This window comes from Marmota flaviventris, chromosome 12 (genome assembly GCF_047511675.1).
Source record: "Marmota flaviventris isolate mMarFla1 chromosome 12, mMarFla1.hap1, whole genome shotgun sequence".
In the NCBI taxonomy this organism is placed as follows: domain Eukaryota; kingdom Metazoa; phylum Chordata; class Mammalia; order Rodentia; family Sciuridae; genus Marmota; species Marmota flaviventris.
The window spans coordinates 37354556-37366594 of NC_092509.1; the positions used below are offsets into that span (position 1 = coordinate 37354556).

The 12039-nt window shown below is 43.9% G+C and overlaps 1 protein-coding gene across 2 annotated transcripts in view; it reads left to right on the top strand.

Moving 5' to 3' along the window:
• The window catches only part of Rsu1 (Ras suppressor protein 1), a 185392-nt gene extending 174532 nt beyond the window's left edge, over nt 1-10860 (top strand). For both annotated transcript variants that reach the window (XM_027928468.3, XM_027928467.3), the window contains one exon: nt 8376-10860. In XM_027928468.3, the coding sequence (XP_027784269.1) occupies nt 8376-8551 (176 nt within the window). In that variant the 3' untranslated portion in view covers nt 8552-10860. The remainder of the gene's footprint in view (nt 1-8375) is intronic.
• The last annotated feature ends 1179 nt before the right edge of the window (nt 10861-12039 follow it).

A 12039-nucleotide genomic window follows, 5' to 3' on the forward strand; every position in this document is an offset into this window, starting at 1 on the left:
TTGTGACCCCCCCACTGCCACTAGTGAATTGCATGGAACCATCTTTCAGAGGTCTGATCTTACCCCACCCTCACCACCACCATCCAAAAAATATATATATTGCCTTTTGAATTAATGAGACTTCTGATAGGAATAGGATAACTGTTACTTTTTTATTCTTTAAGACTCAGCAATTTATGTGTTAAGGTTCTGTCACCAGCCCTTCATAGCTGCTAGATAGCATAAATAAAGATATTGCAAATGCTTATTAATAATCTAAGTTCACACTTTGTCCACAGATTTATTTGTGGAGATTTTAAATTTAGCCTCCCACCATAAGATTACAGATTATAAGCGAAATTATTTCTCTCCATTATTTTTGCTAGCCATCTACTTAGATTTGAAAGCTGGTTCTTTTCTTGGTCTGCCTGAGGACTTTCCATGGAAACACCCATAACAACAGTAGGGAGGCATATGACATGAGCAAATGACTTCAGAACAGCATATTGTACCTCTCATATACCTGGCATTCTGAAATACAATATTTACATCACACACAATGTGTTTCGAACCATGCCTTCAGTACACGGAACACAAAAGAAGTGAGGCCTGCAATCCCCACTCTGGAGAAGATGGTGGCTGGGAAATCCAGAAAGATGCATGATAAGACAGTTTGAACTTTAGAGTAATTGCCTGGGTTTGACCCAGTCCTGAAGTCACCAGCTGTCAGTGTCCTCCTTTGAGAAGGAAGAATAGTAACAGGACCTCCCTGACTGAGCTGTTACGATTATCAGTGATTTTTGATAATGTTTTGAAATACTGAGCCCAGGGAAGGAGTCACTTTATGTATCCTCAAGAACTTAATGGTGAGATCCCGATAAATCCCACTGTACTTCCTGAAGGCAGAATTAGAGATGGGGGATAGAGGAAGTTGGGAAAAGCCTCAAATATTAATGAGATATGAATTGTAGAAAAGGACCCAGGCAAGCTTTCCAGACAGTGATGACACAGATCAGCTAAAACACAAAAACAAAATAAAACCAGAGACCTCAGGGAGTGTTGACTAGCAGGAAACACTAATCCCAGGCCTCAGATCTAGCACTTTTTTATTTTTTTAAACACTCTAATGAGCCCATGCCATTCTTGTTGCCCGTGTACCTGCATGGGAGACAGTGTGCATGTGTCCTCCGTTTCCTGTTAAGATAGAGATTCTAGAAAGACATAGGACTTAAGGCTATCAGCTAATAGGTGGTGGAACTGACTGGATCCATCTTTCCTATGCTCCTGCTGCCGCCTCAAGTCCAGCCAAACATGACTCTTGTTTGTTTGTGCGCAGGGAGAGCTGAAGGGGCATGGGCTATGGTGCTATGGTGCCTGGTGACTGGTACCATGCATTCAATTCAGGGGGCAGTGGGTGCACATGGGTACACCTGGGAGAGGTTGTTCTGTCAGCTGCGTAGAGGACACATTGGAGGAGGCGAGGTATCTCATTCATAGCATCAGGGAGACCAAGAAGGGAACCATTGTTATCACCTAAGGGCCATGTGACAAGAGCCTTTATTAGGATAGAAGAAAAAAATGAATAAAGTCAGAAGATGATAGAAATCAGGATCAACTTAAGTACCATAAAGTGGCTAATTAACCCACTGAGTTATGAACCTTTTGAAAAACTGATGAAAACTACATATTCAGCTTTGCCTGGAGTTTCACACAGTTCCATGGTCCCAGGCTGAGAATTTTCACTGCAGAGGAAATTCTGTCAAATTCAAATAATGTGGCAACCCATGAAAGAGGTCTATTTCAAGGTGGCATCAACATTTGATCCCAAAGGTCTAGAGATGCAGAGGGTCAGGCCTGTGGATTTGGAAGTGGGGGACTCTCATCTGCTTTGCTGAGTTTGATATCGATTCTGAAATGGGCTGAAGAGGATGGTGACTTGGGGGATTGCTGCCTGGAGATAATCACTGGAGTTATAAAATGAAATGGTCTTTCTGGGAAGAGGATACAAAGAGATAAAAGCAGAGACATAAGGTCTGAAGAGGTCTCCAGATAGATAATAAGAACCAGGACAGGTCGTTGTAGCCAACACAGGAAATTGTCAAGAAGGAGTGGGAAGGTCTGGGGGGGGTCTTCATTCCTGCAGCGGTCAAGGCATGTGGTAGTTAGCAGGAGACCCTCACATCCAACTGGGGTAACAAAGCTCATGCATTTTTCTAAAACTGAAGGTGCCCCTATTAGACAAAACTCACGTGTCAATAATGGAAAGTCACGCACATTGTACTGCTTAATAAATATATTTGTTGCAAAATTGATTCCATTTATCGTGGTCTGAAACTTTGTGCTGTGCAATTTTTGATATCACCAGGCAGTAGTGGTCAGTTGCATGGGACTTAAAAGTGGCCGGTCTTCAGGTTACTGTAATAACACCTCGAAAGCGACCAGCCTGTGACCCAGGCAGTCTGCAGAAATCATTTTCTAATGGTTCTCCAGCAGCAGTTCTTCAGTTGGCGGCTCTGAACAGGGCCCACTCCCATTTCGCCCTTGTCCTTCACAGTCAAAAATGGAGAGCCCTTGTGAGCTGAGCGGGGATGGTTTGCTCATCTCTCCAGCTGAAAGCTTCTGCCGGGCATCTCACCTTTGAAATTGTCTCTGGCGACAGAAGCCTGTTCATCAGACTCCTAAGAGTAATGGATCCTTTTCTGTCACTTCAAAGTGCTCCTTGTTAGTTTTTTCCTCTCCCAATCATCTCCCAATTATCCTCTACAAACCTCACATTTCAGGGCAGAGAAGATTTTGTCTGAGCAGAAGGGTCACTCCACTTTCTGGGTTGATCATGTTGCCCACCAGGGGCTGCAGCTTCATGAGCAAGCTTGAGCCAGGCTCCCTGTCAACACTCCAGAGGTGACACAGCCAGGCGGCAGTGCCCCACTGGAGCCCTTCCAAGGGGTGATCCACTCCAAAAGCACGTGGTCAAATGCAGGTCTCAGGCCACACTCTGTGGCAATAGCATGTGTGAAGTGGGAGGAACCATTCAGGTCACGTGAGTCAGAGAACTTCGTAAGAGGTTAAGGGCAGTAACTGCTTTTCGGAACATCCATTATGTTAAGCCCACGTGGACGAGACTGTTTCCATGTCTCATTTCATCTGTTCCCAAGCTCCCCGACGTAGCTGAGGGATTTCATCTTCATTTTACAGAGGTGACATTTTACAGACGGTGACATTCCCAAGTTCACATGTTCTTCAGGACCGAGCAGGGTACTAGATAAAGGGATGGGTGTGACACTGGGACAGTTCTCCAAGAATCCCTAGGGCCAGGCACTGTGGACTCCTACTTGGCAGGATAGGTGTCACCCAAGCAGAGCAGACAGAGGAGAAAATCCTCTCTGGGACGTGCCAGGGACTGAGTTGTGGTTAGGGTTTACTTAGGGACAGAAAGTGGAAACAAGCAAACTAGAGAGGCTACACCTGCCAAGGCTCAAAGTTGCAGTGTGCATCAGGACAGGAGGATATTCTATGATCAGGAAGACAAAACCCATCCGGAAGGTTGTGAGCTGTCTTAATCATGTTTTTATTGTCTGTATTTTGTGAGGCTTTTACATCCAAGAGAGACCTCCCCTCAGGGCCAGCTAGTTCCTAGAGTAGCAAACAAGTTGTCTATGAGCACCTTTCATATGCAGAACCCATATCCCCAGCTATCTTCACCCAGCTCACACTTCGGGCTCGAATTCCCCCTGCCCTAAATCACTCTAGGGCTAGGTACTAGATGACAGAAGACCACGCTGATAACCTGCAGTCTACCAAAAGTATTTGAACTAATTCTCAACTGGCCCAAACTTGCCTGATGGGCTGGCCTTGGACTCTGGGCCATCCTCTCTCCTTTGCTTCTTTGCCTTCTCACTCATTTGCTGCTTCCCCATGTGGCTTGTGTGACATGGCAGGCACCCTCCTCTCTGGAGATCCAAGTAGTAAAATTGCTTTCAATAGTGCTCACCTTCCTGGGTGTGATAGCACACACCTATAATCCCAGAGGCTCAGGAGGCTGAGGCAGGAGGATCTCAAGGTCAAAGCCAGCCTCAGCAATTTAGCAAGAACCTAAGCAACTTAGTGAGACCCTGTCTCTAAATAAAATATGCAAAAATCTGGGAATGTGGCTCCGTGATTAAGTGCCCCTGGGTTCAATCCCTGTACGATAAAGAAAAGAAAAGAAAAAAAAAATAGTACTGACCTCTCCATGTCACTCATTTACCTCCATAAATTAAATCCAGGTGCAATCAGAGTGTGGGCCTGCAGCGTTACCTTCAGACAATGTGGGCAGGGACCCTTCTTTCTACCTGTGGTAAAGAGGGGACAGTTAGCCTGTTTTCACTTCTTCTTATAGGCATGGCACCCCACTTTTTCTTAGGGGGAAAACCTTGCCCTTCCTAAAACTTGGTTCTTTGATTTTTTTTTCTCCTCAGTGAGCTGCTTTTCTTTTCCTGATGAAAGGAAGCAGATTCCTCACAGATCCGCTGCCTGGCAGGGCCACCGAGGTTCATTTACCATGTCAGTTCCCTGTTGCTACTGTAACAAATTACTATGAACTTATGTGCTTACTGGCTGGAAAAAAAAAAAATGTAGTTGTGGATATCAGAAGCCTGGAATCCATGTTGTTGTAGCCATACATCCTTCCTGAGGCTTGAGGGAAGAATGCGGTTCCTTGCTTTTCCAGGTCACCTGTGCTCCTTGACTTATAGCCCTGTCCTCTCTCTTCAGAGCCAGCAGTGTGTCCTCTCTAAATCTAACTGGCCCTCCCACCACTTTCTTTTTGAGGACGTCTTTTGATGGCATTGGGCCCACCACATGATCCAGGACCATCTTCCCTGCTCACATCCATGTAAAGTAAGACATTCCCAAGTGTCAGGGAAGAGGAGGTGGCCATCTCTGGAGGCCATAGATCTGGGTACCACACTTACCTACCAAAGTTACATACCAAACCCATTGCCAAAATCGAGGCCTTGTGATTCCTAACTGGTTAGAGCCAGAATGGAGCCTCTGGAGCCAGAGGTGCCTGTTGTGAAGCCCCGCACCAGCCCCATCTCCACGTGGGAAAGCTGCCTGGGAAAGGCCGACTCATCTGCCCACACAGCCTGAGGGGTTGAAAGACCGCTCAGCAGACAGCAGCTCCATCCAGCCCCGGGATGACTCATCAAGGAAGTGGGGCGATGCATTTAACTCAGCCTTAGTTGCTTGATTCAAAGGGGATTAAAACCTTTCTTCTAGATGTGTTGGGGGATTTAATGTTGATAGAAAATACTGTGTTATTTTTTTCATAGGAAATAGCCCTAAAGAAATGAGGCAGTCACCTAATTATCTTTATTTGATCACTCTCCATATAACCAACCCTACATCAGTCCTGTATTTCAAAAGCATTCACTGGTCACTTCCATCTGACTCACCACGGTGTCGGTGTCAGGTGATTGAGCCACCACAGCTGCCCCCCTGAGAAAAATAACATCCTTACTTGACAGAGGAGGAAACTTGAGGTGACAAAGGGGAGGGGAAAGGCGCTGATCATTTGCTCAGAACCAACAGCTTGTGAGCGTCAAAACTCAGATTTGAACCTGTGAGGCTGCGGTCTCCTGCCTGGCCCTTTGTAGTGACTTGCTAGGTAGCCCCAGAAGTCCAGGCACACACAGTGGGATCTGAATAGAAAAGCCAGGAACTGAAATGTCATTAACATGCCAGTTCCCTCCTTAAAAGGGACAGAGCCACTGATGGTTATCCAGCAACTTGTGCCCTCCTTTTTGAAATGGCTTCCTTGGGTCCCTACTCCCAGGGCCAGCTAAGCACCTCCTGCCCCTGGTGGAAGGAAGGAAGCCCTCCTTGCCCACTGTGGCTCTTACGTCTCTCAGGGCATGACACAGAGCAGGCCCCTGGCAGATCTCCCTCCTGTGACCTCATATTGTTGCTGATACTACTCTCCTAGCACCCACAAGTGTTTCTGGGTTTCCATGTGCATGCGCTCAGATTTTATGTGTCTGTAGATTTTTATAATTCTTAAGGTTCCATGTTGTCTGAGTAAGAACATGTCTATTTCTTTTTCCTTTGTGGGATACGGGGTTGGGAAACAGGAAAGAGATATGAGCCTGTAGAAAGCTGTGTAGCTGAAGATACCGAGTCCGTAGGCGCCTGTGTGAACGAACCCACAGAACAGCTGAGACCTTTGCTTGTGCCGGTGGGAGGACTTCAAGACCAGAGGCCTCCAGGGGTTGTCACGCTACAGGATTAAGCTCCAAGCATGCAGATAGTAACATCTTAGGAGAAGAAGGACAGGGACTATTCAAAGGAGAAGTATGTTCCAGAGTGTGTCAACTGAGATGGCAACTATAATGGATGGCTCTGATTTGGCTCAGGTTCTCTTCTACCTGTTTGATGGGCCTGGGAGAGATTCTGAGAAGGAGAGGCACACTACCCAGATAGTGCAGATGCCCTTCCCCTCTCCGGATCCCTAACTTCATTGCACCTGCCGAATCCCTTTGCCTGTAGGTTCACATATTCGCCAGTTTCAAGGACTAGGACATAGCACTGGGAATTGGTGACAGCATCGGAAGTAAGGTTGAACTTTCTAATAATTCTTCTCCATCTAAACCAGAGGTTCTTTACCTGGGAGTCACAGCCCCCAGGTGTTCATGGCTTGGTCTCCCCGGGATCTGTCACTTTGTATTAAATGTGGTGGAGGAGGGCTGCATCTGTAGTTCTAAAGATGTGCTTTCCTAGACAGCAGGTTCTCTTGGGAAGGAAGTGGCCCCTGCGGCTGCAGAACAGATACTGCCAGGCTGGGCAGGATGGGCCTGCCCTCTCCAGAACATTAGTACAAAGCTCTCTAAGCTCCTAATTGCGATAGAGCTTGAAAACCCATTTGGAGGTTCCTGTGTTACCTGTCTAGCCATGTGGTACCTTCTTGACACAGGAGATGCCCTCCCCCACTCCTGGCTGGGTGTGCCACCTCTGGCTCACAGGGCCCCCTGATGCCAACTCCCAACTGTACACTGTGAGAGCAGAGACCTCTCTGCATCACCACTGTTGGTGAAACCAACGAGTAGTTTTTTGTTTTTTGGTTTTTTTTTCAGGGCTGGGGATGTGGCTCAAGCGGTATCGCGCTCGCCTGCCATGCGTGCGGCCTGGGTTCGATCCTCAGCACCACACACAAACAAAGATGTTGTGTCTGCCGAGAACTGAAAAATAAATGTTTTTTGTTTTTTTTGTCGTTCTGGGATCAAGCCAGGGCCTCACCCATGCCAGGCAAGCGCTCTGCCCCTGAGCCAGATCCCCAGCACTTTTAAGGAGACACACTTGGAAGACTCTGGAAAAGACAGAATCCAGCAGGGCTTGCCAACCATGGTGACCCTCCTTTCCCTATCCACACAGTCAGCTGGAAAATTCATGTGTCCGTCTCCCCTTATCCTGTCAGCCATATGCCAAGGTCATCAAAAGCACCAGTACATTGCTAATAGTGTTACACTATGTGGCCAGAAAACGCAGCATCCAGAATGGGTGAGATTCCTTGAGTGGGCACTAGAACCAGCGTCACCTGTGCCAGCACTCCTCTGTAAGTCCAAGGCAGTGGCAGTGGCAGCCATGTCAACCCCCCACCTCTGGAGGAACTGAGAGGGCTGAGAGCCTGGAGGGCTTTCTGGGAGACACAGGGATATCAATAAGGAGAGCTAAAGTTCAGCTGTATTTATTTTAGGGTGGCTTTTAATTTAGTTTAATCAGAATTACTCATAAATTATAGATTAATTACTATCTGCTGTTCAGTGAAATCCTCTCAGCCACAGAGCCTGCGCCGCTCCGCAGTGAATGCCATCCACTGTCATCGTAGGGCACTTTGTCAACATTTAATCAGCAGTACTTATTAATGTGGCATTGATGTGCGGTAGCCATCCCCTCACTATCAATCACCGTGAGCAGCCAGAGTAGACGTGGACACCATTGCTCTTAGTCACATTAGCCAGCCCCTGGGCTTTTAGACCAAGCATGATGCTCACTTTTCATGAAGCGGACACTCTGTCTCTTCAGTTCTACCTGACTTTTGTCATTGTCGACTTATGCACTTGCAGCCTTTGGAACTGGCTGAGCATCACCTGCTCTCACAGTCCAGGAACCCTGCAAAATTACAGGAGGCTTGTCCATGGTTGGACGTCACAGCACAGGCTCCATGGGCTCATGCTCACGTGGGTCCCACAGTTGTGAATCCTTCAATAGAGTATTGTGTATGGCCCAGAAAAAGCAGGTGATCTTTTGGTTTCCTTTGGCTACCTGGATGTTTCTGGAGATTAATCTATTTTGAAAGCTCGACCAATAGAAATTGACATTGGTGAACTATGTCTCACGGTTTCCTCCCTTTCTCTTTTCAGCCTCTACGGCAGACACATGCAGGCAAACCCAGAACCCCCGAAGAAGAATAATGACAAATCAAAAAAGATCAGCCGGAAACCCCTGGCAGCCAAGAACAAATGAGGAGTTGGCACAAGCTGGGCTCCTGGCCTCTTCTCTTAACTCTTCTGTCTCTCTTGCTCTGTCTCACAAATAACTGTAATGCGTGTGTGGCTTTTAAAAAAAAAAAAAACAACAACAACTTTTCACTCTCTGTTTCTAGGGCTCACCACCTTACCTTTTACGTTCTTTTGGTAGGTGGTAGATTTTTGTAAGGTCTTAAACCAATTTCCATTTATTTCCTTAAAATCACCAAAGGCAGGAAGCAAAGCTTTAATTCAACTGCAAATTCTATACTAGGCACAGACTCAAGGTCCTTGAATAGACATCTTGGGGTGGCTTATTATTAAAAGAATAATTAAAATCATGTAACCATTTAATTGTCACGGTTAACACTTTTCACTCTTTCCTTTAATTCACCTAACTCTTTATTTTGTCTCATTCAAAGTCTTCCTTCACCACCAAGCTATTACATTCATTTAACTTTCAAATGATTTTCATAAAATCTTGAATTTGTAATATCACTTGTTGTTTCTCGACTAGAATAAAGAACAATTTGATGTTAGGGTGTACACATTTTTGTTTACCTTTTCTCCCCCTGAACTATCTTATCCCGATTGATTGGTCATAGATGATCCACTGAACTTTCCATGAAAGAAAAGCAAAATGAAATCAGAGTTTCTTCTCCTATCAGTTTGTCAAGGTTTTGTTTTTTTTTTTTTTTTTTCTTTTTTTCTTTGAAGACTGTTGCTAAATTAGGCAGGAGCAGAAAAACAAATCTCTAGGAGTTTCTGCCAAAGGATTTTGGAAAGCAGCATTCTTTCGGTGACTGGTAGACAAGAGCTGTGAAAAGGAGAGAAGAAAAAAACTCAAGTATGTTTTTCATGGCTGCAGAAAATCTGCTCATATCAAAGCATTCTTTTCGGAGACTCTGATGCCAAAGAAGTTGTATAAATGTGCACAATCTACACCACACCCAGTATGGAAACTGGAGTGGCAGAGTCATTAAACAACCAATTGTTTAACATCTGTCATAGGCAGGCTTTCCTTCTTCTCCACAGGATGTAGTAGGTATAGAAATGAAAATCAATCCAAGCAGGAATCTTGTGCTCTCAAAAGGGCGGCCAACTCCTGAATGCCTCTCCACAATAGGTGGCTAATGAATTGTGGGAGAAGGACTCACCCTTCTCAGCTACTCATCTCCTATCATCCCCTTGAATTCCCAGGAGCAAGACCACTAGGACTTGTAAAAAGCCAGAATCAAAGCAAAACAAAAAGTCCTGAATTCCTCCAATAGGCACTTTCCATTTCAAGGGACTTAGCAATTCATCTTCTTGCTTCTGGATAACTTCCGGATAGAACTTTTGCTGTGGGAAAGGAAATCCACAGGTGCCATCACCTGCCTGGGAGCAGAGTTGATGTAATTTTTATAGGTGCCATGTTTGCCTCAGCCAAAATATTTTAAATTGATTTTATAGTTTATGAAATTGCAGAAGGAAGAACAATGTCTGTACTGTTGTTGGTTGAAACAACCTGGCTGAAAATTGAATTGGCAACAAAGTATTAGTAAAAACATAATATTTACGGCTTGTAAGTAATTTTATTTTTCAAAAGATGAATGCTCTAGATAGAAATATGGGCAATCCACATAAGTTCACAGGGAAGAAATATCACAAGAAACATAAAGGAAAATAAAACAAGCAGAGCTTCACTAGTAATTAAAAAATACAAATCAAAGAAAAACAAGCAACGTGCAACAATAAGAAATGTGCAAATATTCTTTAAGTCGGTATGCTAGATAAACATTCTTATACATGGCTATGGTATAGATTTATCTCCAGCACAGTGGTAGTAGCTTGATAACAAGTAGAAAAACTTTAAAATTGTGTACTTGGACCCAGAATTCTTATTTCTAAGAATTTATCCTGAGGAGACTGTCAGATGCACTTGAAGAGCTGTGTTTGAGAATTGTCCTTATAGCATTGTATGTACAATGAAAGTGGGGGGGGGGGGGGGTGAGGCAGATGCCCACCAATTTAAGAATGATTTAATCAATGAAGCAAATCCATGATAGATTTCCATGCAGACAGAAAAATTGTTGAATAATATCTAGGGGCAAAGGGAGATAATTATGTCCTCTGGTTAAGTAGAAAAAAAAAGATTTTAAAAACTAACTACATAAGGATAGCCCCAGCTGTGTAAAAAGAAAATTGTGTATTTAAAATATGTGCACATAAAAATATTAAATGGAAACAGAACACAGTTTTAAGGCTGACCAATTATCTGTACATGGTGGACTAAGACTTTATTTTCTTTTTTATGCATATCCTGTACTTTAAATTTTCTGTAATGAGCATGTGCACTTTTGTAATCTGAAACATTAAATACATATTTTTTCAAAACGAAGTTGGTATATTATGGTATCTTATGTTATTCAGAAAATTAGACGAGATATTTGAATTCAAAGCGTAATATAAAATGTCAAGTTGGCTCTTTTCTTTTGTTACTGAAATGTGTTCCTACATCTTTTATACTCTTTTTTTGGTTACTTGATATCTGGATTAACAAAAAATGCACAGTTTAAAAAGTGGTCTTTTAATAAAGATAATCTGCCCTTCTGAGTATAAGAGTGATATCAGATGTTCTGGCCATGAGTGTCATATAATCATTAAAGTTACCTGTGTTAGCTATCCATCACTCGGGCAAAAGACCTGAGATAATCAACTTAAAAGGAGGAAAGTTTTATTTTGGCTCAGAGTTTTAGATATTTCAGTCTATCATAAGTTAGTCTCTTGCTTTGGGGCCTTTGGGAGCTCCATACATTGTGGTAAGATCATGTATCAGACAGAGGACAACTGTTCACCCCAGGGCAGCCAGGAAACAGACGGAAGGTGTCAGGGTCCCGGATGGTGTCAGGGTCCCGTATCCCCCTTCAAGGACATGACTTCAGTGACCTAAGTTTTTCCCACTGTGCCCCACCTCCTGAAGGTTCCAACAACTTCCAAAAGCACCACAGTCGAGTAACCAACCCTTTAACCCATGGACCTTTGGGGACATTGCAGGACTAAAGTACAACAGTACCCTCTATTCCAATGCTCAGAGTCTGTGTGGAACCTGGGGATATGTTTTATCCCTTGACTAAAGCATCTTTCTCAGGGGTTCATTTTATGTAAAGCCCTGGTCTTGCCCATATGGCTGGATATCTCACTAAGGATGGTGCGCAAATGTGCACATAATCACATTGGGTTTTCACAAGAACCCATGATATAGATAGGGCAGGTTATTTGACAATAAATTTTATAATGTTTCTTAGATCTAGGAGAAAGGTGTTTATTTTCTAGAAGTTATGTGTTCTGTTTATCATGATTCTATTTATTTATTTTTTTCTTTTTCAGCTAAAAGAGGAACAAGTAGAAAAAGTGGAAGGTTGGTGTTAAAGAAAGATGTTCATAGTTAGAAATTTTTCTAGTTATTGTTTACTTTCTGCAACATTGCTCAGAGATTTACCATCTTAATGTGTATTTTGGATCTCTGAAAAGAAGCTGTGGCATCCATGGCTGCTTGACCATAGTCATTTGCTCACCA